General features: G+C 37.7%; 1 protein-coding gene across 1 annotated transcript in view; it reads right to left on the bottom strand.

Annotated features, from left to right (window-relative positions):
• Nucleotides 1-27,865, bottom strand: part of MYLK (myosin light chain kinase) — a 209,937-nt gene that overhangs the window by 148,398 nt on the left and 33,674 nt on the right. The window contains exon 3 of the mRNA XM_054830581.1: nt 425-582. Coding sequence (XP_054686556.1) covers nt 425-574 — 150 coding nt within the window. The 5' untranslated portion in view covers nt 575-582. The remainder of the gene's footprint in view (nt 1-424; nt 583-27,865) is intronic.

The raw sequence follows: 27,865 nt of genomic DNA, 5'->3' as shown, positions 1-27,865 counted from the left end.
AAATGTCACAACTCATTCCTAGCTTGACTACTAGGAAAAGCATGCTGCAGCAGCGTTAGATTTGTGTTACACTTAAAGCTTCGTGAACAGGCAGATTTGGGATGCAGGGAGATGAATATGCAGTAGGAGAATACATCCTCTCTGATTAGAGACAGCTCTTGAAACAGTTTTCCACTGATACTAAGCTCAGTGCCTGTCATGCTCAACTAGGTTATACCTAGCACATACTCAGGTTTTGCAACACTCGCCTCTACTCAGAGACCTGTAATGCTCCTGCCTTCTCAGGAGGGTAAACACTGGTGTATTCTTCTTGAGTAAAGGTCCCATATTGCAGAGGCAACTTCACTATCTTTACAGTCTACCAGGCAGCTTCAGGAAAAGGCAAAACCAAATGGAGAAGTCCTCCATCACCTCTGTTTCTTACCTTCCCCTCAAATCTTGCAGTGGCTCCCAGCTGCACTCGGAGATTCCGAGGAGGAAGAGTAAATGCTGGTGCTTCAGCAGGGACAGGGGGGCTGAGTGTCAGGGAGGTTTTGGAGACTCGAGTAGATGTCACCAGTTTCACATCCCCCATGATGTGCTCTGTAAAAGAGAAACAAGTGGTAATATAGAAGTTATGATTATTAATTACTTACATTACAGTAACAGCTAAGAATCAGATCAGGAGCAGATTGTTCTATATGTATACAAATCAACCTAAGGTGACAAGTGCTATTTTCTGGGTGGGAACTGAGACCCAGGAAGATTGCCTGGTGTGCCCACAGTTGCGATCAGGGTGACAGCCTTGAGCTGAACTCAGTTTGAACTCTGAAGCCCCAGACCAGAGCCTTAACCAAAAAGTCATCCTTTACAACTGCATTAAAAGGTAATAGCTTACTTCAGGAGGATATTTTCACAACGTGACTTTGATTTTCCTGGCCTGGAATACACCAAAATCAATAAGTCTCAAAAGTAGAGCCAGCATTAAACAAGTACTTATGAAATAGAGAGACCTCTGTTTGCACTGGATTTAAGTTGCAAGTGGGAATGTGGAAAATCTGATTTTTCATACCATGCTTTCAAGATCGTAAGAAATATCTGGACATCTTCCTCCAAAGTACTGCTAGTACATAACAAATACTTTTGCAGAAATTCCAAGTCTCTACTTTATTGCAAATCCTTCTACAGCACATAGACTAGTAAAATAGCATAGAGACCAAATTTCATAATGCTACAAAAATGGCATTTTAGAGACCTCATTACAGATATCTACCTCAGAGGTGATTCTTCTACACATTTCATACTTCCCAATAGAAAGAAAAAATAGTGGGTTTTTTAAAGGTAAAATTTCAGATTTTCCAGAAAAAAATAGTAGTAGCTGACCCTAGTACTAATTTCTTGAATTACCTATGTAAATTAGAAGCCCCACTGTAAAATGCCTATTTAATAGACAAGTTTAACAACAAAAAACCCTTGAGAAATAGCTTGACCCACAAATAGGTCATGTTAAACCAATGAAGAACACTGGGCTTCCAGTCATAATCCTCTGCCATAGACACCAATCAATGATAGACTATGTATTTGTTCATCTGATTCTGATGAAAGTTACCATAAATAATGGTTGAGTAAACCGTGAAGCTTCTATTTGAAGAAGAGAAAAATCAATTAAACTAGGGCCATATTATTTCTAACTGGATGAAGGATACTTTTTCTAGAACAGGCTGCAGTTTTTTGGGGAGCAGGGGAACACAAAACTCATTCATTTCCAAATAGGACTTATACTCCATAATTATGTCACATTAACATGTCTGAGAACGTAGTTTTCCATATAGCATACCTGACATGCTCCATAAACATATAGAAACACTTTCCCTACATTGAGCAAAAACAGTTTAAGAGGGCAGCTCCTCTCATGGAAGTTATTAGTCTAAAAGCTAGATATTTAATCTGAACTAGAAATTTTGGCTCCTTCCCAGTCAATAGAGAGAAAGAGACATCTCCAGAGGGTGTCTTGTTCTCAGGTACGGGAGTCCTAGAGCTTTCTACTTCATAGTACGCACTTGTCAGGAACTATGGTTTAGAAGGCAAATCCTTCCAAGATATCAGTTAAATTATGTATGCACACAGATTTTAAAAAAATGCTTGAAATTGCCTTCCTCATTCATAAGAATACAGATCACGTGGACTTCGGATTTCTTCTGGTATCATGTTCTGTTAGCATTTCTGCATACCAACATGCAAAAAACCAAGAAAATCCTCTAGTGTATCTAACAATTGAATTGCTGACACCAACACATAAATGGAATAAAGATGATTTCCTTAACCATGACACAAAGCTTTAAACTGAGAAATTCTACCCTCATTCACACAAGAGTTAATCTTGCAGTAAATCCCTGTATTGGCACCCAGTCACTTGAGAGCACAGCATGAGTCTCCCTTTGCAGTATAAGCTAGTCTTCAAAACACAAACAGAAAAAACCCCAAAATTATCTTTGTACCTTAACTTATCAAAGAACCATATGAAATCATAATATAATTTAAATAAGGAATAAACTGATTGTATTCCAGAGACAAGAGATGAAATCAAAGACTTGCTTCTTTTCTAACAAACGTACTTAGCATCCTAACAGGCCAAGAATAACAGTCTCTACAGCAATAGTCACTGCAATGAACAACCATTTGCCTGAAAAAAGGGAGAGAATTATTCTTTCAATTAATTGTTCTTTCATGAAGGACAAGACTCCAAACTCAGTTCTCCACTCAGCTAAAACCACAGTTTCTCTCAGCAGGCTTTCAATCAATTACACAGCTGTAAACTGATATAGATATATTGAGTCCATATTTGCCAGCACATTTTTAAAATTAATTTTTCTTTGCAGTTTAAGAACAAACATTTTTCAAATCTTAAATTGTCATAAATATCAATTGTGATCTTTTATTACTCTTAGTATAAGACGTTGGTAATTTCGTATCTGCTTTCCTCTTCTGAATTGGCCTAAATCCTATTTTAAGGTTTATTTCTATTTTTCTTTTTTTCTGTCCTCTTTCTCAAAGTGCTTCCTTAAATTTCTCTTTTCCACAGATGATCTTAACTTTTCAACATGCTCAACTAACTATTCAATCTTCAGTTTTTCTTCCCACATGTTCTTCTCCTCTGCTAAGCTACACCTTTCCATAACCAATAAATGCCAAAATCTGCAATATCTCTCTAGATGTGAAACAACTAACAAATCAGTCTGCCCATACAAGCCTGCAATAAAATTTTCAGATCACCAGTAGTGACAATAATGTGCCAGGTATAATACAGATGCTAGGAAAGTCTTCTCGAGTATGAAGACGCTGTAATGCATTTGATTCCATAAGAAGCCAGTAAGAAAACCTATCCTTCCACACACATCTGTATCGATTTTGCAGAGAGTTTACAAACCCAAAACAACATAAAAAAAGCGCATGTACCCCTAAATTTTGTTTTTAAAATAATATTGTAAGAGTAGTAAAATTGAAAACAAAACAACCCCCAAAAACTCCAACAACCAACATCCAGAACCCAGTTTAAACTTTATATTCACCCATGCAAATGGAACTCCATTTTGGTCAATGCCATTATAGTGGCTGAAACAAGTGAGAGAGAAAACTATAGGCACTGCAGATGCTTGCAGGACTGTTCTGGAGGTACAATGCACTGCTTATGCAGAGCAGCTTTAAGAAACTTGTTGGACATGCCACCTGCTCACACACAGAAACATCCATGCTGAGTATGCTGCAAGACCAAATCCACCAAGTACCTGAAACAGAGCCACCAGCGAGCGCGTGCCTGAAAATACTGTATCCAACATACGCTCACCCTCCAAGCATCACTGGGCTCAGGTATGTCTGGACTGCATTGGACGAGAAGTCCTGTGGCTAGGAAATATCCTCTGATGAAAAGACTGAGCTAAAGTCCAACACCATCTTTCCACTGATTTCTCTGGCTATTCTATCACACTCTACACTAAATTAAATTAAAAGAAAAAAAAAAAAAGGAAGAAACAGGAGTGGGGAAAAGTAGAAAGAAAGAAAAAACCCTGAACATCTAAGCTACTCTTACTGGTCAAGTTATATTTCTATTGCACATTGGTAAGATGCCAAAAACTGTCAACAAATTGATGCCTAATATAGTGAGAGTGTAAAGCATAAAATAAAGTAATAGCTAGTCTTTTCCATAAGCACATCTTGCACGAATTTATGTTTTTCTAAATAAAGGGTCTAAATGAGATTGAATTTACAAATGAATATTAGCTCAAATCAGCACAAGCAGTTTTCTAACAACATAAGCCTCTAAGCATTCACATTTAGCAGTCTGACTTTAATTAGCTATGTATACTGAAAATGCTTCTAGTAAATAATTAGGAAGTATTTTTTTTCAGCTTAGAGGATGTTTAACAATTATGTTCCCAAACAAATAAATAATTCCATGTTGTGCAGTCTGGTGTTACTATGGAACTACAATGTCCAAATATTTTAAAGAAATAATGTTCCCTAGAACAAATCTTGTTAAGGTTTAAAATTTGATAGACAGGAAGAAAGCAGACACTTAAAAGCTATGGAATGTATCTGATTATTTTTTTTTAATCTTATTTAAGCAACTTTCTAGAATGAGCCTATCCCTAGAATCTTTTTCTTAGGTATTTCAAGCTTGCTGCTGAATAAGATTTCAAGGATGCTACATGAACTCGTAACATTTCATTGCACATGCTGTGCACACCTAGACTATGGTCTTTAAACAAAACCAACTGTAACTGAAGTTGCAATACAAACATTGTGGTATTAAACACAAAAGAAAACCACCATGCAAATGTTTACTTGTAGGGTAGTGATGTGGTTAGACAGCACTTCTAATCTGGATTTTTTTTTTATTCTTAATCCTTTCTTAAAAGCACATAAATCCTTACAAATTCTCACAGTGTGCCCTCTAATCTTTCTAATACCAAAGCAGACTAATGTGTTTCAAGCATTTTCTACTGGGAACAAATCTCTGTCACTCGATATGCTGCTCAGAAAAATAAACCCCAAAAGCAAACACTAAGAAATCCACCTCAGTTTTTTTTCTCCTCCACTTATTTTATATAAGTAAATTCTTACCATCAGCTTCCTACATAACCATTTAATTATACTAATTTCCTTTTACCAAGTCCTTCCTCCGAGGCAGAATGAGTTACAGAGAGGGCATGTGTGTGCATATGAGAGAGCAAGCTCGCACAAATGAGAAGAAACCAGAGCTGCCTGCTGAAAAACCTTTATTTGACTTACTGATATTGCAACTCTACACCTAAGCAGCACATTTTTACTTGGTCCAGCTACTCTGTTATTTTAGCCAGACTACCCTCAATAACCTCTGAACCATCTCTGAAATCTGGATAGAACCTCTAGAGCTCTTTAAAAATAGGAGCAACCAGACAGACAGTCCAGGGGTTGGAGCATTTGTCTGCTGTTTGGAAGTCCTGGTTGAATTCTCTGCTCCATAATGGGCTGCTTGCATGACCCTGAGGCAAGTCATCAAGCCTCTCTTTTCCCACGGTTCCCCATTTGTAAAGTGGGATTATTGTACTTATTTACCACAAAGAAGTGCTGTGAGGATAACTATATTAGAGGGCAGGAGTCAGGCTACAGTAACAGGACCATATAAATAGCATAACTAGCAAAAGGCACAAAATTACCATATACTTACAGGAAGCTGGATCTCATTATAGATTTCTTTTTTTAATAAATCAATCGGGAGGGTATTTTCAAAAAGCACATATTTTGATACACTAGGTAAAATTTATTCCCTTACACAGATCACTGTATTCAACAGAGTTTTGCTAGGGACTAAATGTTATCCATTATGCTTGAAAACCTTCAGTATTCAAAAGAGTTTCTTTCATTTCTAAACCTGCTTGACAGTTTCCCCTTTTCACATACCTTATTTCCTTTCCTACAGGTTCTTTCCTTACCACAGGGACTAACATGTGGTTACCATACTTCTATACAAACCTATAACTGAACACATTCTCCACAGAACTACAGAAATGAATTTTTGCAGCCGTATGACTTGTGATTATCTTTTCAGTCTTGCCCTACAAGACCACACAAGGAAGTATCCTACCTCCTGTCAGCTACCAGTACCCAAGAAACAGCACGCAGGGAGAACAATAAACCATAGAGGATCAGCAAAGGTGATGAAGTCACATGTAGATTTAGCAGATAGGAAGCAGTTGGAAGCTGGAACAGGAAGCAAGGGACTTGTAATCCCACCAATTGTAGCCATACTCTTCTGGGCAGCCTCTCCTTCAAACCCAGTAATTATAACTGGTATTGGCCTCTGGTAAAGGAATAGCCAACAAGATTATGGTGTTGCAAGTAGGACTAATTTGAGCTGGCCATACTATTAATACAAGAGAAATAGATCTTTTATTTTTCTAAGGGAACAACAGGCCACATATCATGATTTTCTCATGTTCAGATCTTATTGTGCCTGTGCTCTGCTATTTGTAGGTCTTGCTAACTGTTGTGGTCAAGCAGAGTTTCAGAATGTTTCCTAACACTACAGAAGCAAATGAAATTTTGTATCAGTCCAGACTTGACTGTGGTTTCTTCCTCTGTTGTCTCATACATAAATAATCATCATCTCACTTGTTCTCTACATACCTAGTTTCTAGAAAAGCCTTTTTGTACAAAAATCTCAAGGCATTTTCAACCCAGACCCCTAAATACCCTATCCTTTTCCCAGTAAAATTTGATAGCAACTATTAGACATGGCAGTAGGAACAGGATCAGATGCCAAATCTTCATGCACAACTCCACGATCCAAAAATTTTGCAAGCTTAAGTTTTGGCAACATCATGCATGTAAAATCCCTGGGTATGTTCCCACAATATGCATTTGCATAACTATCCCACACAAATCAGAATTAAAACCTCATAATTTGCGCTAAAACTTAGGGTTGCTAAAGTGACAGCAAAAAAATTCCAAATCATTTGGGACCATCGTGTCAAAGATTTTCCCAAATCCCATCATTTCAGTGCCTTGGATTTCACCCTCAGCAAGTCAGCCACGAGGCTTTGCATTAGCAAGAATCTTGCTTGTACACAGAAGAAAAGAAAGAACAGGTTCAAACTGCTCCAGGTGCTCAGTTTAACAAAATAGTATTGCAGCCCCTATGTTGTATTCTGATACAATAACATTCTCCAGGCTGCTTTAAAGACTGAAATGCTGTCAGACTCCAAAGGAGATGTACCTATGTGGGACTGTTTGAGTTACGAAGTAGAGTGGGATCTTTCTGAGATGAAGGTAGGTCACGTTCTCACATAGCACTGTGCAATATCTTCTGGGAGTTCGGGCTGCACTTTCTGAGATAAGAGAACAAAAATGTTTTGTGGCAGATTTCCTTCAGTCTACTGTATGTCTTGAGTATCCTTGCAAGAAAAAGGACAACTCTTCTACATACTCTTTCAGGGCTTCTGCAATGCTCAGATCATTAGCTTTTGTTGAATACACAACTAACAACAGTGGCTACTGTAGAAGTGTCCATAAGTGGCTAACCTGGTGTGACTGAAAAAAAGCTTCATAATACTCAGCTGACAATTCTCTAAAAGAGACAAAAAGATATTGCTTGTATAACACAGAACTGAATTACTTTTAGCAGATCAGAGAGGTAAGAAGAGAATATATTTGTCTATTCGATAAGTTTGGTGCTTTTATTATATTTGCATAACTAATGCAGCAAAAAAAACCCTGAAATGTTTCCGTGGTACAATCACATAGCAGGGTGAGGAATTTCATCCTGATCATCATAGAAGAATAACTCAGGATGATGCTAAGTGACCTACATTTATTTAAAGACAGGTTTATTAAAGCACAAGAAGGATGACAGTCAAAAATCTTGATTTATATAAATCGTATAAGGAAAAAATCCTATATGTTCTTATCAAGGAAAAAGAAAATCATGGCCTCCCTAGCCCTCTATGCTGCGTAGCAAAGAAATCACTAGTAAGGATGTGCCTTTCTTGCAATAAAGACAATTGTAAACATCCTCTACTTTTTCCTGTTTAGGGTACTAAAGATCTGTACAAATCTAGTGGGCCTGGTATATCTAACTTCATCTGCTGTCAGTAGTCATGTTGCTGCAACAGAGCACATCTAACATGAGCCCTGATATGTGCCCTTCCACAATTGTGTCTTAATGGTTTATTGATCTATTAAAGTAGCTGCAAAGGGTATTTCAGGTACAAGGAAGGATGTGGAAAAACATATAGAGAAATGGATGTATACCTTTGATAACGTATACTGATCTTGATTATAAACAGACATGCTACATTATTCAATTATTCCATAACCACTGAGCATTAAACTAAGAAAAAAACATGCCCATTACAAAGCAGCTGAACATGTGCCTTAAAAAAATGCAATGACATTTTAAGACTCAAAACCTTACATGTTTAATTTGAAACATCAGATTAAGAAACAGTAAATCAGGAAAGACCACAAGAAACACAGCTTCTTTGCAGCTGTTATCTTAGAAGAAATATGAGTAACTAAATGTGACATGCATTGGGCAGGTTCCGTACAGCATCCATACCTAAGAATTATTTTATAGCAGCAAATTGAAGCCAGAGGGAAATGCAGATAGCAAATGGGATGCAAGTTCAGCTTGTTTCTTGCCGATTCTAAAGTGGCTTCCTATAGAAGCACATTGGGGAGAGTAATTCAATCTGACTTCAAAACCTGCTACAATTCTAGTTTATAAGCAACGTTTAAAAAAAAAAAAAAAAAAAAAAGGCAAGACCTACAGAAAGGTTTTCAGTGTACCAAGCAGCAGGTCACTGGCAAGAAAATTCTATTAGTTTTCCTTTAAAGGATCAATTCTAGTACTCACTATATACCAAAATCCAAACATCTTAGTCTTGAGAAGGCTTGGACTAAAAATCTCAGCCTGAATTTCATCATTGACAGCTGGCCTCATAAAGGAACAAGCTTCTAATAATACCTTTTATAGTCCTTAAAGATTTTCATGCTATGCAGAGCATGCACTTATAGTATCTGAAGAAAGAGAGATCACACCAGTCCTCATCTTACCCATAAACATTTGTACTTAATTGGTACCTTATGTCTTATGCTTTACAAGTACAGAAAATAACTGGTGGAAGTTGGTGTTTATGATAGAAATATGAAGGCGTCAAAGATCATCCAAAATTCTGGGAAACTTCTGGGTGTGGGTATGACCTCAATCACTGAACAGCAGGCAGGACCCGGACTACCACTCTACTTTTGCAGGAAGGAAAACAATTTTCCCAGTCCTGTGCTACCTTTGAGAACATTCACTGATGCAAGTAGCAGAGAAACCTGTAGGAAGACATTTATTTCAGGCCATCTTCACACAACAGATGAGAATTTCCAACCTGTTTCCTCTCTCCAATTCACATCCATGTGGCATCAGTGATTGAACAACACAGAATACCTGAGGATCAGTTGGGAATCCCAGCTGACCATGGATTTAAGAGACTTGGGTGAGACATTTGGAACAGAGACTCTTGAAACCTTCTTGAAATGTAACTTGCAACTCTAGAATAACTTTTAGTGCCAGTGGCAACTGTGTGGAGGTGAAGCATGTAAATATAAGCTGATAATAGCATGAAGGTTCAAGTGCACAACCACAAATTTGCAGCTACAGCTCTGGCTTCAGACCTTAGTTCTCAACATACACAAACACAATAATACAGCTTTGCTAACAGTAAAAACATACCTTCCATCGAAGCCCCTTAAAAGTCATTTATACATGTTCACTCTCCCAGTATTGAGGAAGAAGAATGAATTGGTGCTTCAATGATTTAGCATAAGACTATAGAGCTGGGAAACAACAAAAAGTAAAATCAAGACGTCAAAAATCCAAGGACTGAATAAAAAAAATTAATCTTTTAAAAAGAAATAAAACTTATTTCCTATTTATTTTGTAAGGCAATTCCTCTGAGTGCAGGTTTCTGCAAGGCTTCTAGGAGATCTAAAATTTAATTCTGGAGCAAGTTCGCATGGGGCAAGTTTTGAAAGGTTTGCCTACCATTTGATTTATTGCCAAAATATCACTCTATAAAATATTTTATTTATCTTAGCATTTGTAGAACGTTATGCTAAATCAGCAGTTTACAGTGAAGTTGTCTGTTGGGTGGTGGTTTTTTTGAGGGGGTGTCCACATTTCAAAGAGTAACCACAACATTAGCTTTCCTTGATGCTGATGCTGCAGGTGGCCAATTGCTATTGGCCATTTCCAAGCAAATAGGGCTGTAAAATTGCATGAAAGGTGAGTCATGGAAGATTTGTGGTTCATAAAACAGGATTTTTAGCCTCTAAATTATGCTTTGTGCTTTAGTTTCAAATATAGCCAGAACTCAAAAAAAAGACCCAAGTCCGCCAAGTTCTGTGCCATTTGGGACGATGGATACATGCGCTCTACTGGCTGAGGTGTGTGAACCCTGGGGTAACATTGGAAAGAAACCTGTTGACTTCAGCCAGGGATAAACTGGGCCATGGATAAACATCACTAAGTTTCAAATTATACCGCAAATACTTAATACTAAAGGAATTAGGTTCTTCATTTGAAAGAGCCACTGGTTCTTCATGCTGAGATACTCTGCACAAAGCCAAGTTCTGTGCTGCTTTCCATTCTATGAAGTCCCATTAACTGTCAGCAGAAGACCTGGCCCATAAGTTCTCCTGCAAGTTTATTTTTTCTGGAAACAGCTGTTTTATTCATGTATGCAAGCCAGCATACTCCAACAACCTTTGTTTATACAGCAATCCTTAATGTATTTAGCACTGTAAAGTGAACAGAAACACCATCTTACTGAAAGTTATAACCTAGATGTGAGATTGAGCTATACAATGACAATACTTTTTTTCCTTAATTAACAAAAGTGGTTTTTTCATAAAAGCACTAGATAGCATGCAAAACTTATTGCTGCAAGATGCTCCAGACAGTCAGCCAGTTACAGGATTGACAAGAACACCTACAATTAGATTGCAGAAGTTTTTCTACAGGGGTGACAGCTCTCAAAACGTCAGGATAATGCAATGTCTATGAGTGAGAATGAGCTTATGGTTTGTCCCTAACACCCTCAACCCCACACTACCTGACACAGGACAGCTTCCTGTGACCTTGTTCCTGTCTCTATTCATAGAAAGAAAGAAGTGAAAGCTTTAAGAGTGCCATCCAGGAGAGCTGTACCAGAGATCATCAAGAAGCTAAAGCAGCCTTTAGATGATCAAATGTGAAGCCCTACATGCATCCATTTGAGCTGGAGACTTATTTTCTACTTTACTTCTACTATCCAGGTTTTAGCAGTGATGTAACCAAACAAGACCAACTCCTAACACTGAAGCCATCTGTCTGCTCTTCTCACGGCTAGTAAGGTTCCACATCCAGTGCTGCATGCTGCACTCCAAGCCTGAACCAGCTGGAGACTTTGGAAACAAGCAAACAAGAAGTGGTAGTATTTTTATGCAATTCTTATATGGAATAATTCCCCAAATAGGCCCCACTAGGTGCAGAAGTTAAGGTGGTAATTATATTCAAACACTTAACAGCTTGCTGCAAAGAAAATGAAGACAAAATTATTCTCAATGGGAAATAAGATGTGAAGTCATAAGCTTTTAATTGTAACAGGGACAATTTAGACATCAGAGAAAGTTTTAATAAATAAGAATTGAAGCAGTCCTGGAAGAGACTGCTCAAGGAGTCTGTGGGGTCTTCGGTGTTGGAAGCCATACAAATGTCTGTCAGGAATGACATGTACAGTTGATTTAGCCTTGGACATGGGAAAGACTGAATATCCTTTTGAAGTCCCTTCCAATCCCATGACTCTATGATTCATCTGACAATTGATGTTAAATTTGGACTACAATATAGGACTTTCACATGCTGGATGTGGGCCAGGAAAGCAATTATTATTCTGTACTGAACACTATAAATCTGAAAAGAAACAACTGTTACAAGGTGAAAAAAATCAGCCTATGAAAGTCACAATAGTATCAATATATAAATCATTAATATTGCAGAGCTTAGCAAGGAGGTAGACAGAAGGAATCTGGTCTAATCTTACTTAAGCACCAGTTTGCAAATCTCAGCCAAATGTCTATTTCTGATAACAAGTGAACACAGCTTTCATTTGACACTGCAGAGAGTGGGACATGCGGGCAAAGAAATCAATGCCTTTGAAGACATTTCCAAACAAACTGGACTGTTACATTCAAACACCTTACTGCATTAAAAAGTTTTTACATCCTTCTTATTGCATTTGTAAATTAGAGAGTTGCAGTAAGTTACTTAAGATCACATCACATTTGTTCAGCTGCATTCTATAAAAGCACACAATGCATGCTCTTGAAGCTATCAGCTTAAAAGTGTATGTAAAAGAAAATTCAAATGTGAAACAGTGGTTTGGAGGCTCTTCACATTTCAGTGGGGCTGGTATGAACAGAAGAATGGTTGAATTCAGTCTGAGATCCAAGTCTGTCCTGACTGCTCTGCTTCCAGCTGGGAGACAAGCCCAAGAAGGGTCCATTTTCCTCCTGCATGGAATTGTGGTAAAAGGGCTCTTCTCATGAAATCTGGGCCCCATCCAATCCTCAACCCCTCTTTACACAGTATATCTGTTCAATAAACATATCTACATTTAGTCTATCAGGGAAAAAAGTGGTAAGAATAATAAAATCTTTTCATCACATCCACAAAGGAAGAATTTTCCTATCCTGTTTCAAAAGGCCAAAATTGAGCAAGGCATAGCACTGCGATGTTCCGGTGAAGATGTTCTAGAGGCTTGCTCCCGTCAGTCACATCAACTTGTCTATCACTTCGGGATTAACTGACCTAGCTCTCCTCCTGGGCAGTGAAAGATGGGAGGTGAATACCATTTCATGTCCTTGCCAGGCAGAGAGGATCCCTAGCTAGGGGACAACAGAGGAAAAAAGGAAGGATTGAGATTAAGAACAAAAAAGGGAATGAGAAGGAAAAAGAAATCAACAGAAGGTTAAAAAGACAACTCTGAGGATGCAGAAAGGCACTGAGGAGGGGGAAGAAGTTCAGTCACACAGGCAGAGAGACTATAACAAAGAATGTATGATGAAGACAGTCAAAGGACAACCAATTTTCGGCTGTGCTGGCAGTATGATTGAGAATCACAATGGCTCCATTGTTGAATTCTACAGCTTTAATTGAACGAACTTCAGGACACTGATTCCCCCTGCCCCATATAAGAACAAGACAAATAATCCAAGAATGACTGAGATTCATACAAACCTCTTGACTGACTTTCACCCACAAAGTCAGGTTGTTGAAAAGTCATTCTTCTCCACGTCTCCCTTCCCTTTTTTAATCTTTGTTGTTTGCAGTGTTTTATATTTCTCCCCACCCAAGTGGCTCACTCCATCTGTCTAGTTGACAGTCTAGGGCAATTCTTTTTCATATGAGATCCCAACAACTGCTCTGGATGCCAATACTGAAAGTGAGCGGGTCAGAAAGACGCCAGTTATCCAAGTGTTTACACAGATGTGAATAAAAATGTTCAACGTTGATATTAAAAACAGAGAAATGCATTGTTCACTTTAAGATAAAACATTAAAGAAGATTTTTAAAAACACATATGAAAAAACCTAGTTCTTCAAATGTCGCTGAGACTTCACATCCCCTTACCTCTTTCGTATATTTTTTGTTTATAAAAAAATTGTTCATGTTTTCTCCATCCTCTTCTCAGTTCCTTTTGGATGCAGTTCCTACTAGAGATTTCTTTTTTAATGATAGATTAAGAGAACCATGCTCTCCTCTGCTTAAATCAGCTCACCACCACCACATTGAGATACTTACACTTAACAGACCAGCATATCGAAGCCTTGAGATTAAAATTTGTTATCTCTGTCAAATTTACTCTGACAACCAATTTCAGTCATGGAGGACAGAGGGCAGAACCCAGTCTGTTTCTGTGTTTTGTTCCTGGTCACACATTTGATTCCATGAGCAGTAAGTATATTTAAGGTGAGCAGCAGACAAAATAACGTTCAGTGACATTGAAGTGATACAAGTCGGTAGAAAGACTGCCAGTGCCTTTAGCGAGACCTGAATAGGGAACGAGGTCCAAGGCAAGCTCTTCATTTACAAGCACTTGCCAGGAGACTTCTGTGTGCTCAATACAGAGCTCCACAGGCTCTGAAAACCAGTTTAGAACTGGGTGCACTTTTAAATTCTGCAGAGAAGCTCTAGACCAGATGTGTCTTGAGGTATTACTTATCGATTAAAAAAGTAACAGTATACCTCAGTTCTAGAAGGTGTCCATGAACAAAAACATTCATAATTAACTTGGAAAAAAACAAAAGAAATGGGAAACCTGATCAATGGGATTAAAAAGTTCAAAGAATTTTGTAAAGTTTGAGGAGGGTGTTTGAGAAAATATCAATAAAATCCATATCATTTTCCACTTAAGCAGAGTCTCTTTTCCTATACCAGGAACAACCAGAAAGTTACTCTATGAAATTGCCACAGAAAGCGTCAAATTGGAATGAGAATTCTGCAAACCACAAAAAAAATTCTCTTTTAGACAAAAAAACCCCTTCGCGCCACAAATCTAGAAACCAGCACTGAGGGGGTAAGAGAAGGACACAAAACACATTTTCCCAGTGGATCCACAGATATAGCATGGACACAATCCTAGCAAAGGGTGGTTTGGCCAGTTGCACAAGAAGATTTCATTTTCTCATAGACATTATTAAAACTGTTTTTTCAATAAAAGACAATTTTAAGGATAATCTATATCCAGAACCAGTAAACAGGGAGTAGAAATCATTGCACTGAAAACTGCAAAGGTACACAAACAGAAAGTTCATTGGTCTTGCTGAGGAAATTCCTGGAATATTTGCACCTCGTGACACGTATCCAAGTCTCCTGATCATGGAATGTTTAGGCTTAAGTTTTAAAAGATGCCTCCAAAGTCACATACAAAATAATCGATTGTTGAAAAAATTGTGAGCACAAACACTCATGAAGAGAAACCAAGCACTGAAGTACTCAATTATTTAAAAAAAAAACCAAAAACTAAATTACATCTAAAGGCATGAGAATGGGGATTTTTTTTTAAATCAGATATAATTTCTGAGGAATCTAGCTGAAGATAAATTATAAAGATAATAATAATAAATATACCATATAAATATTATACCATATGAATATATAGACTAAATGCATGTATCACTCAACTCCAAGCAATATAGCAATATTTTGACAAGCATCAGCAAATCCTAAACCCTCAGTAACTACCTCTAGGATCCACAGCACTGGAAGCTAAGATGGCAGTAAAAGCACAAAGACCTTTTTGCATAGCAAGTTGGAGGTCTGTAGTGGAATTCCTACTATGCCACTATATCAGAGTTCGTATCACCCAGTCCCAGCAGTGCATTGCCACACAGGCTCTGACAGACAGCATAAGGATGTCACACGTTACAACACAGGGAGACTTCCCCTATGCCTCAAATACCTTTCCTACTTTTCCTGTAACTGCAATCACTTTGCTGCTATTTCCAATGGCCATGGATCCCTTCTCTGCCAATGTGTCTCCACATCCCCAGCTAAAAGTAGTGCTGCAAAATATTTACTTGTTAATTGAATCATGCACACCCCAAGCTGCTGCTTAGCCAATTTTTCACAGTATTACTCTGCTGGCTGCTATAATGAAGCCACAGCTGTGTAAGTTTTTAGACTGTGAGTTTTGTTTTGGGGGGTGTTTGGTTTGTTGGGATTTTTTTTGTTTTGTTTTGTTTTTTTTTTAAAATCAGCTAGATCTCTCCCATGCATCTTTTCCATGTCAGCTTCAAACATGAGCTCTGAATAACTTTAGCAAAGACATAAGGGACTCTCTATAAGAAGCAAGATCCAGTTCTATTGCTGTCCTCAGGCTCTGTGAAATGCTATCTTTCCTCAGTTCTTAAATAGCAGAATGTGAAGTGATTTGAGAAGTGCTGAGTTCCCGTTGTACCATCACCTTCCTCCTCATTTCGTCATGATAGTATTTAATCTATTGAATTTGGGAGAAAGGCTTGTCTCCTGCTTCCTGAGGTTTTGGGTTGGTCTGTTGGTGGTATTGAGGTTTTTTTAAGGGTGTGAGTGTTTATTTTCAGCTTGGAGAGGTTTTTTTGCTCAATATCTTCTTGATTCTTCACATCACTGCTGAGATGATCAACTGCTTCTTCCTGCCTCCTCTGTCCTCCCACAGCAATGACACAATGTTCCAACAATATCAGCTGGATGCATTTTAGCTCTATGGGAGTAGAGTGATGTGTTCTATGGACACTATTATTGATGACTTAATACATAGCTTATGATGCACCAAACTACTTAAAATAAAAGGTAAAGCACAGAGGCCCGACAAGCACAGGTCAATAATGCTTTTAGGATTACTATTATCAGGTTTCCATAAGGGAGAGGAATGTCTTAAGGTAAAGAGCAAAGTTTTAAGCTGCTATAAGTCAGTCTATTTTCATAGGGTCACAAAAGTGAACCAGTTTATAATAGCTAAGGATCTGGTAGCACATCTTTCTGTAAGATTTTTGGCAGCTCAGTGTAAACCCATTAATCATGAACTACAGTACAACAGTTCTGTGAGATCTGCAATCAAATGACCCTGCATTATTTATTCTATTTCTTATCTGGCAGGAAAAACAAACCTCCAGGAATCCGCCTGGTGAGGTACAGGACAATGGATTATTTCTGCCTCTGAGGCAACAGCCTCATATTCGGAATGACAAGGTTATCTGAAACCAGAGGTAGATTAAGCAGCAAGATTTTTCTTCTTTAAATAGTCTTGTTTTCAAATAGTGGAGACATTTCAAAGCACCTTTTTCATTGCTTTAATAGATAACCTTTAAATAGAATAATCCAGGCAAATTCCACACAAGATCTAGTAACTTGAAGAAAGGACAGGGAGTCCAAACTTCCAGATTCTGATCTTGATTCCTTCTCAGTTTGTGATTTTTTTCCTGCCTCCATTCTCTTAATACACCTCCTGATTTGTACAAGAATGCTATTCATCTCAGAGATAGCTATAAGAGTTGTTTTTTTTAAAAGTATGTTTGACAACTCTGGATCAAAACCCTGCTGCAAGAAATCAGTAGGGCCCGAGTCTTTGGTTTTTAATCATCTTTACTATTTGCACAATAAGTGCTACTCATGTCAATTTTGTATGACGAGGAATCACAGCCAAACAATTTCTACATAAGAAGCCCTTAGCAAGCAGCTGTTTAGACATTCAGAAATACAGATTGACTATAAAATAAATTATAAAAATTCTGCAAGTTGTCATGAGGTGCCTATTGCAGCTTTATGCTTTGGCATTAAAGCAAATGCTACAATCCACTCTGAAGCTTTAAAGTGTGTGGCCAGATGCAGTTTTAAGGACATTTCAGTCCAAGTGATCAGAGGCAGCATTGTTGCTTATGCGTGGTTCTACAGCACACATCTGAATGTTTCACCCAGCAAATGACAAAGAAAACAGCTTTTCTAGGATCCTACATGATGACATTACACAGTATGTTCAGCAAAGCATCAGTATTTCTAACACACACAAGGTCATGAACACAGAGAGAAAAATAATTCCATTTTTGAGGACTCAGGGAAAAAAAAAAGAAATAAAAGCAAGGGCAATTCCTACAGTCAGAAGAGATAACAAAAAGACTCACTACTGCCTTATTTTCTATTTTGACGGGGAATAACAGCAAGAACAAATAACAGGATGCAGCAGAATTCCAAATAAGAATTGGTTTGTTGGCTCAACAGACAAGAGCAGCTTTTCCCAGTGCTATTATCTAAGCCTATGAGACATCTGAAACAATTATTAACCACTTACTATAAAGAGGTAGCTGCCTCTGTGCTGGAAAAGACAGACACTATCTGGATTTATTGGTGTTATACATGAAGAGAGTTCTGGGAGAAAATATGAAGCAAACCAATTTTTACAGGTTTTTGATATCACAATTGGAAATCCTTAGAACAAAACTTGAATTAAGAAGAAAATTGCCCAATTTGAAATGGTTTCTTGTAAGTCTAAAACTTAGGCCAATTTCCTGAAGTTGGCAAACATTTCAGTTACCATTGCCATCCCTAATCACAGCAAGTTTTTCCTTCCAGTATTGGCTTTTCTCTGAATTTGAAACCCAAGCTTAATGCAAACCCACATCAAGCAGAAATGGGATAAAACAGATCCATGCTGAGCCTGCATGGGTAAAGCTGCAGAGATTCTTGCTGCTCTAGTCACAATAATGGTTTTTTGGATGAAAAAACTACTGGTCCAATTCAGCAAGTGACTGCTTTGCTCCTGTGCCACACAAAGCCACAGAAAAATGAAGCTAGCCTTCTGCTAGTTTTTTTTAACATATGTTAGCTGGGACACAGCAGCATAGAATCTTAGAAGCTTGTAAAATGAATTATGCAGACAAATGCACTTTATTTGTTTTCAGTTCAACAGGAGGCTCTAATATTGAATACATATGAAGGAAGAGACATGCTAGATTGAACGAGCCTGGAGGCTTAAAGTGATATTAATTCCACTTGCATTCAACCATGTGGATCCAATGATCAAAGGGATTTAGAAGCAAGAAGAGAATAATGGAAATATCAACACTCAGCAACACTCCATTGCCTCAGGGCAGCACAGGACAGTAACAGATGTCACGAGAGCAGTAGGGCTATCTTTTCTCACATCGAAAGGAGACAGGAACTACAGTCACACTAGATTTTCATGCACCGACTTCAAATCTTCAAGACATCGTTACGAAAAGGTGCCAATTGCACTTCTATCCTTCTACTTTATAAGCTTAGAAACTTGCTTTATAAAGCACCATTAGTGATGGCTAGTTCCTCTTAGCATGGCTTTGAAGAGATGAGAGAAGAACACCAAACACCATTGTAGTGACTGAAAGTTAGCAGATAAGTCTTTGAAGAGACCAGGGACAGACCGGTTGAGTAATCAAGTATTTATTTGATAAGAGCATTTGCTACAGGAGAATAAATCTTTAAGCTGTTTAAAAAAATCTTCCCAGATCCAGCATATGTATTTTTCATTATTCAGATGTAATAATGAACTAAACTAGAAATACTAGCTGATTAAAAAATAAAAATCAAGATTCAGAGCAACTTTTTGCCAGATAGTTCCTCCACTAGCAGATGAGAAATCTACGATTATTCATTATTGCATGTTACTATGCTAGCAGTTAGTTTTCTGTCCTGGAGTGGGGAGTATCCTCCTTATATGGTGGAGCAGAAAAAGCAAAAATAGAAATTCACTGCCCAAATATATTCCAAATAATGCTTTTCCAAGCTAGAATAAGTGATAGTGATATAGAAAACAACTGTTGTTTTGGTCTGGGTTTTGTTGTTGTTTGTTGTTGTTGGTTGTTTCCTGAATCAAAGATAACAATACTGTTGTGAAAACCCTGATCAAATAAAGTATTCTTTGTAAAAGTCAATATTATTTCTGTTTAAATATTAAGTCCTTGAAGCAGTATATTTGCAGAGTTCTCCAACACATGCGGTTTTCCTAAGAGAAAATGAACTCCATTGGTATTGGTAGAGTTAATCTAGATTTATAACACCATAAACAAAACATAACTGAAAATATTAAATTATTAAGACAAAATAAAAGACTATCCAGTTGTAAGACTAAGGGGATTTAGGGCACCTGAAATTACCCACTTTAGTTTTATACGAAGCGGAAGCTGAGACTGCTAGACTTGAAGTGACACACTGCCGAATGATTGAGGATTACCAAGTAGTTATGTGAGGACTCAAATTTTATTCTTTGCTTTGCTTGTCACTGCCATAATATAAGAACTCATATATGGACTCACTGACAGGTGATGTTTGCTCCTCAGGAAGAATGTTAGAGAAGACAGATTTTCTATATATTTGTATAAAGTATAAATTTTTGATTGTGCCTGTCTTGCAGGAGACAGGTCACTGTAGGAAACACTGAAGCCTAAGTGCTGATGGTTTCATGCCCAGCCACATTGTACTGCTACAAGCCAGACAACAGATAACAAAGCTTAAGCGAAGACTCTGGGCCCCAACATCTTTTCCAAAGGGCTGCCCAGCTTTCTGACAGAGCAGAGCTGGATGATGTCAGTTCCTTAAAGGTCAAAAAGCAAACAATATTTTTATGTTTGAGGAGGAAACAAATCACTCAATAGCTAGAAGGAATCAAAGTTAAATCTCATCCACAGGTCACTTCTCTGGGAGTCCTGAGGTTTGTCGGAGATTCTCCCATAAACCTTTGTGCATAACAGTAAACAACATCAAAGCTTGCACAAAAGGAGTTTTAGCCAAGTTCAATATGATTGCACTTCTGAATCAAGCTAATCATGAAAGTAAGTTTTCACAGTATTAGGGCCTAAATTGTTCTCTACGTTCTTGTAGAAAGATCAGCTGAAGGCTGGTATATTAAATTTTTTTACTTATACTCCAGGCCTTAATTCTGTCAAGGAATAGACCGGATATTGCCAAGGGCTGCAAGTTTAACACAAGTTGTTAAAACTGGTCATGTAATGAATAACTTCACACTCAGCTTTAGTATTTAACCTGCCTCAACTTAAAATTAGGTTAACACCTCTCATTCAAGTCCTGTTGAACTGAATCATAGAATCATTTTGGTTGGAAAAGACCTTTAAGATCATCAAGTCCAATCATAAACCTAGCACTGCCAAGTCCTCCACTAAACCATGTCCCTAAGCACCACTTCTACATGTCTTAAATACCTCCAGGGACAGCGACTCAATCACTTCCCTGGGCAGTCTGTTCCAGTGATTGACAACCCTGTCAGTGAATGAGAAGGTTCCCCTGATTTAACAGACTTTTGGCAAGCTTCATCTGTTACACTTTCAGATTCTCATGTGCAAGACATCCATCCAGAGAAGTGGAAAATATTCTTGCAGTAAGTGGAGATTGTTGGAACACTCCTCAAATGTGTTTGTTTTGTTTTTAAAGTAGCAATTGTTTTGGAGGACTAGAGGATTTGGATTTTGTTGTTCTTAAACATTTAAGGAAGACAAAGAATTTAAGTTTTAAAAAAGTGCTAGTGATAACTTTCCTGATGTCTTATTGCATTTTTTAAATATTTTAAATTTACTTTGGGAAGGTCCTGTGGTACCTAATAAATCTCCCAGAGAGTAGAAAAGGATTTTTGTGGGCTTTCTTTTTGCCAGATTTCCCCATGCTATGTGTGTTTTAAGTACTACTTTCTTTAGACTGAAGTGCTGCCTGTGTTTTAACCCCTCTTATGCAGAGTTGCTATATCTTCTGCATGGAAGATTCAAATCACTAGAACCCAAAATGGTCTGTCAGAGGCAAAACACGTGTCATTTAAATAACTTCTAGATGTCCTTACTGTTCCAACAAGGTAAGAATTGTCGGTGTCCACAATAAATTAACAGCAAGCTCCTCAAAGACATGTAGCTTCAGGAAAAAAGGTGAATCATGAAAAATAGATAAATGACTACTTACAGATTTGAAGCCTCTTCAAGCTGTCTGTGCTGTTACAAAGTTACTTCTTTCCCCATTCTTTGGAGATCACCAGGTTGATTTTGAAGTGTAAACTACTATAGATTTTTTTTTTTTAATAATTTTGAAAAAACATCAGTGGGACATATGTATTGTTAATGTTAAATAAATGGAACAGATAAATGCAAATCATATAAAGCCTATGAGCATGCTCTCTGGTTTGAAAATATCAGCCATTTTCCTTAAGTGCTAATACCATTGCCTTTCCTTAAGGACTTTGTTACAAGCTTCATTGCTTGTTGCACAGCCTTGTACATACAAAAAGCTCTTTATGAATTTGGTGAGTATATTTAGATAAGTAATATTAAGTATGCACACCTAGATGAAAATAAAAATGAAGCAACCACCATGGAACAAGGATACAAAAATCTTAGTACAGCTTTCAGTCAGAAGAAACACAGTCCTGTGGAGTCTTCAGATGCAACATTATTGGCATCTGACAGAACTCAATCCTTTGCAATATTTTTGCATTTGAGTTAAGCAAACATTGAGGAAAGCAAATGCTTTAATGGCAATGATTGATTCTGAACTTACAGGGTCTGAAAAGCACCACTGTAATGCAGACCAGGGGCACTGCTGGCAGGTTTAAGGCTCAGGAAGAGACATCCAATAAAATCTAAGCACATAAACGTGGCTAAGTGGGACATCTGCTCCAAGCTACTCAGTTCATCCACAGGGTGAAACTGGCTTGCATTGTTTACAAACAAATATAATAATCAGGCAAATCTGTTGTTAGTTAAAGCATTAGAAAAAAAACTCTTTACAATGCCTCTTGCAGAAAGACATCTCAACTTGAACTCTTCAGCCCAAAGAGCTTAAGGAAACCTGCGCTTGCATGTTATTTAGGTTTACCTTTTCTCTCTCTTCCTATTTCTTTTTCTGCTCTCACAGGTCACTATTAGTTATGTTTTACAAGGAAACATGTTTTCTAGCAACAAAGAACATCACAATTTTGGCCATATGCTGCTTACCATTACACCAGAGGCTCAAAAATCAAAAATTATTTAACCAGACAAAGATTCTAATGTTTTCAAAATATTTGGAGACAAACTTATTCATCTATAAAGAAAACATACAACTTGTTTGCACTACTACATATGTAGTGTGCTTAAAAGACCAAACATTTGTTTAAGTGAATCTGAGTAAGAAATTTAAAAGCTAGATTTTACAGCTGTAAACTCTTCCCAGGACAAGCAGTTTTCCTATTACTGCATTTTCTGCAATCATCTGCTTTCTGTAGTGTGATTTTTCATTCTGATCCCATTGAGAAGAGAATTAGCCATGACATAGTGGCTGCTGTTGAGCTGAGCCAAGTGCAGTGCATTTAACTTGAGTATTAAAAGCCAGATTTTAATTGTTATAATTTCACAGAGGTTACTAGCACAAACCAATAAGGAAAAGCAGCATATATGAATGTCTTCCACTGTTTTAAAAGAGAACAATCAAGATCAGCTTCAGAGTATGAATCTTCCATCCTAACAAATGGTTTAACTTCCAGACTCAACCCAACTTTCTGAATGGATTGATACCACTAGACATCCTAGTTATGCCTGTGTATCAGCTGCTTAGGAGAAAGTACATGATAAATCTCATTCACTGATAAAGGATATCAAAAGAAAAAACAACATATCCAATAATACCCCTAAAATACACAGGTGAATTTTATGCTAATAAAGGTACTGCATTAACATTCTAGAAAAAGGTATATTTTCAGTATTGAAGACTCATGCCATCTTTCAGTAACCGGCAGGGACAGTGATGGCACTTTACTGTGGTTAAGCTGGAGGTGTCTACCACTGTCAGCACCCAGACTAGACTCTAACCAGCTTCCTTTCTTAATGAGAGATCATGCATACAAGACAATTAGTAAGTGATAAAGACTTGCGTATCCCTCTAAAGCCCCATATCACAGGAATAAAGATGAAAAAAGAGGGGGTTAAAAAAACAACCAAAAGACCCCATTAAGTCATTGTTGACAGACCTGCACCAACGCACCTCCTTCCTTAGAAGTACGAAAAGCTATTGACTGTTCTTGGCACACAAGTTTCTACTAGGTAGAGACAGAAAAGGAGATATGCAACTTGAACTACCGAGATTCTTCAGAATACCAGGAGCTATCCTGACTTGCTTTCACTCAGTCTAATTGCTATTTTGTTTCTTGCTGAAAAAGCATATTTATCACTGTAACACAAACTGGACATGTGAAACCACAAAGAAATCAGGATTTTACAGTTGTTGGAGGATCAAAATATCTGCATTTGATCCTATGGGTATCATCAAGAGATTGATGCATCAACTGCAGAGAAAATAGATTAAGCAATACCTGCTTATGACCAGTTTTTATCAGCTCCTGACTCTCACTAGTGCCAAAACTTGGAAAAAAGCAATACTAAATAAAACCCTAATGGCTTTAAATGCTGGAAAAATATACTTAGTTCTCTGGAATGAGCCTCTAATCCAAACAAAAAAAAAATTAACATCTGCTCTTGTGAATTTTGGCTGCTCCATCTATATCCATAGTCTTTCTTTATGCCTGCAATATCACCACCCAATAATAAGGAAAATGGAAAATCATTGCAAGCTTCATTCACAGCCCTTTAAAGGACTCAAGATGCAAACAATACTGATTTAATGAATTTACAGGAATGAGAGTTACTGCCTTCAAGAGTTTTATACAGATGTTAGAGGTCCAGACACACATGAACAGTGGAAAAAACAGTAATTGAAAAAGCAATCATTGACATCCCTTTAACCAGAAGGCGGCTATACTAGATAAATCTTTTAATCTTAAAATGAAGAAAAAGAGCTTCAGACCTTCCAGTAGTTTAAAAACTGATAAGGCTATAATTTGCAAAAATGTTTTAAATTTTCACATTTAATGCTCATAATAGTTCATGGCTTCTCCTTTTATCAACTATATATAATAAACTTGTTTACCTAAAATTCTTTGGGGATTTCTGAATCCACTTGAGAGGCAGATACTCATGAGAGGGGACTGGAAGGATTACAATGACTTGCATCAGGCAAGTTCCTTTAATGTAGCCTCTTAAAGGGAGACCATATTCTTTTTATTGCACTGTAGGGATCTTTGAATGGGGGAGGGGACAGGGAAGGAAAGTCCAATCACATAATATAGCAAACTTGCCTTTAATCAAGATTTAAATTAATCAGAGCTGAGCCATGTCTGGCAAAAATACATGCCACTCCCTGTAGTGTAACAAACCTGAACCACTCCTAGTCCCCAAGAGATTTTCAATAACTAGAAAAATATTCCCTTGTACACCGAGTTCCCCAAAGAAATATTTTATTTCTTCCCTGAAGAACAACTGCGCAGGAAAAGTGTTTCCCATTTCTAACAGCAAGACTGCCCACAGGAGAACGTCTCCTCCTTCCCCATTGTCTCTAAATTCCAAGACATCCAAGTAGACAGTGCATTGCCATATCCACAGATAATGTGCCATTGCCTAGTCTCAGTGCTTCAGCCATTCTCTTTGCCCCTAGCTCAAACCTAGACTGGTTTTGGTGCCTTGTTAATAAACTGAGACTTCAGATTAGTCTAGTGCGGTATCATGCCACATTCAGAGCTAAGAGGTATAGAAGACAGACAGGAAGAGAGGAAGTACCTTTGTAATAACTAGCTCAGGTTAGTCGCAAAAGTAGCTGCTACCCCTAGAACTTTGCAGAAAAAAAAGAGGAAATAGCACAAATACAAATGATACAACCTGCCTGGTAAGAAAGTAAGCACCTTGGCCAGAAACAGAGTATCCTCTATACATTACTGAGCAATCTGCAAATAAGGTAAGAGTGTTAGACAGATTCATGTGTTAAAAAACAAAAACAAAATAGATCAACAGAATAATCACTGTTCTTTTCAGTCAAGCCTGGTGGTGTTAGGTTTATGATACCCTATCACAGGGAATAAAATTCACCCTAAGATGCATCTAGCACAGAACTTCAAGTAAGGGTATCCATCTCCTAAATGGGGCTCAACAAAATTTTCAGGGTTAGCGCTTGTATGCTTGAGCTTTGTGACTACAGAGGAAGCAAAAAACTGTTTAAAAACATGTTGTATGACTCCTTCTCTGGATATTTCCAAGAGACATGCAAAAAGTCTGCAAGAAGAGTGAGGTGTAGAGACCAACAGCACACATGAAAAAATTTGCCACCTCCCTGAAGATGATATGTTCCCTAGAATGCCCAAACAGATGCATCCGTCTTCCACATATATTGGTAACTGCAATCTGTAAGTCTAAATTCTTCTCCACTGTGCCAATCATTAAACTATTCAATTTCTATGAGTTTGAGAGAGACCATTTCCAACCAAAACAAACAAGATAAAGTTTATAGCTTTCGCCCAGGATGATTTGTGTATTTTGGAATAAACACAGTCTCATGAAATAAGGTTATTTGAAAAAAAGAATGTGTTTACATGAAAAGCACTAGCACAGGCCAATTTTTCACTCAGTGGTAGAAATACTGTGCTGCTACGCTTGAAAATTTTGCTTAATAAAACCTGATTGCTTATCAGCCTTTTCTCTCACACTCAGATCAATACATTCTTAATTAGATGTTATATAGGCTTACCTGTAACAGATACAGTGGCAACTCTCTTTAAAAGATTGCAAATTACTCCTAAAATAACTCATTCTCCTTGTGCAATACCATACATGTTTTCATTATCAGTAGCTGACTCCTCAGACAGACTCAAGATAGAGAGAGCTTATTCTTTTGTGTTTCAATTTGAATATGAGCTGAGAAGTGAGGCATTTGAAAAGATTGCCAGTTTTCCCATAGCCCTGACAGAAAGAGACAGAAGGCCTTCCTGTGGCTGACATACCTAACAGTAATACTACCCAGCTGCTCTTTGTGGCTCTCTTCAGTCAAATTACTGTTATTGCTTTTAAAGGTCACAGCTACAGTGGACAAAATAACCCAAGTCACCATTAAGCTTGAGTTTTCCCTAAGTTTCTCTGTTTCACAAAAATACATTTCTCACACTTAAGCATATTCTGGGCAGACATACACACTTGTGCTCACTCATAACATTTTCGAGTACAATGAGGTCTTGAAAACTGCGGATGTGTGATTAAAGCTCAAAAGTTTGTCCCTGTCCTGTGCTCTAAGGCTGGCTGCATGCTCCAGTTTTTCCCTAGCTTACCTGTGCTACAGTACAGATATTCTAGCCTTCATTTGGCCTAATGAGTCTTTCAACATGATTTACAGGAAGACAGCCTGCTATAACTCAGGAGTTAAAGCAATATTGTAACAATAGAACAGTTAATCAAAGTCATGTAGGCTCTAACGAGGCTTTCCCTTTACACTAGTTATAAGGATGCTTTATAACAGGTATCTGTCCTCCAAAACTAAGACAACACTAATTAGCTTTTTAATAGGTCTTCAGATAGACTATAAACTGGACCACAAACTGGAAGTTTGGACTGAATTCAAACTGGCAACTGAGAAATTTTACTGAGTTCAAAGTTAGAAGAGATCATTCCAATCATTTTGTCTGAGCTTGGTGGGACACAGCCCAAAGAAATCATGCAAGAATTCCTCCACTTATTAAGATCCTTTAGAGAAGACATCCAGTAACCCTAAGTTGTCTGTAAAGCCATATTTTATTTAAGATCATTAAACATTTTGGCATCTCAGTTCTAGAGAGAATTAAACTCTTCAGATTCCAACCTCTTGGTCTAATTCTACCCTATCCACCATCAGTAATCTCCTGTCCAGGTAGGTACAATTAAAATCAGTTAGAGTCACATTTTTATCCTTTTGAAAAGTTAGATTGCCTGAGCTTCTTTAGTCTCTGGCTTCAAGGCATTTTTCCAGACAATGAATCATTCTTTTATCTCTCTTCTGAATCTTTTCCAATTTCAGCCTCCTTCGTGTATTGTGGCTACTAGAATTGGATATGGTAAGTGTATAATGGTCTCCGTGGTGTTACAAAAAAGTAACATCCCCACTTCTCTCCCCCTTGATGTTTCTTTCCCTTCTCTGCATCTCAGTAAGGGCTTAATTGGATCTCCTGCCCACAGCATCACAATGACAATCCTTATTTCCTTGTTTATCCAGTACTAGCCCCAAAACATTTCCAAAGCCATTTTCTCAGATGTAACATCCCATTTTGTGACCCACATTCTGCTCCCATATATATGATCTAATAAGTGACCGTTAACAAACATAAGTCTGCTTTACTATTATATCCAGATTAGCACATATTATCATATGTGCTCCTTACACTATTGGTTAAAAAACAAATATGAAAACAAACAAGAAAAAAATTGC

This window comes from Grus americana, chromosome 6 (genome assembly GCF_028858705.1).
Source record: "Grus americana isolate bGruAme1 chromosome 6, bGruAme1.mat, whole genome shotgun sequence".
Taxonomy (NCBI): Eukaryota; Metazoa; Chordata; class Aves; order Gruiformes; family Gruidae; genus Grus; species Grus americana.
This window is presented reverse-complemented; position numbering and strand designations above follow the sequence as displayed.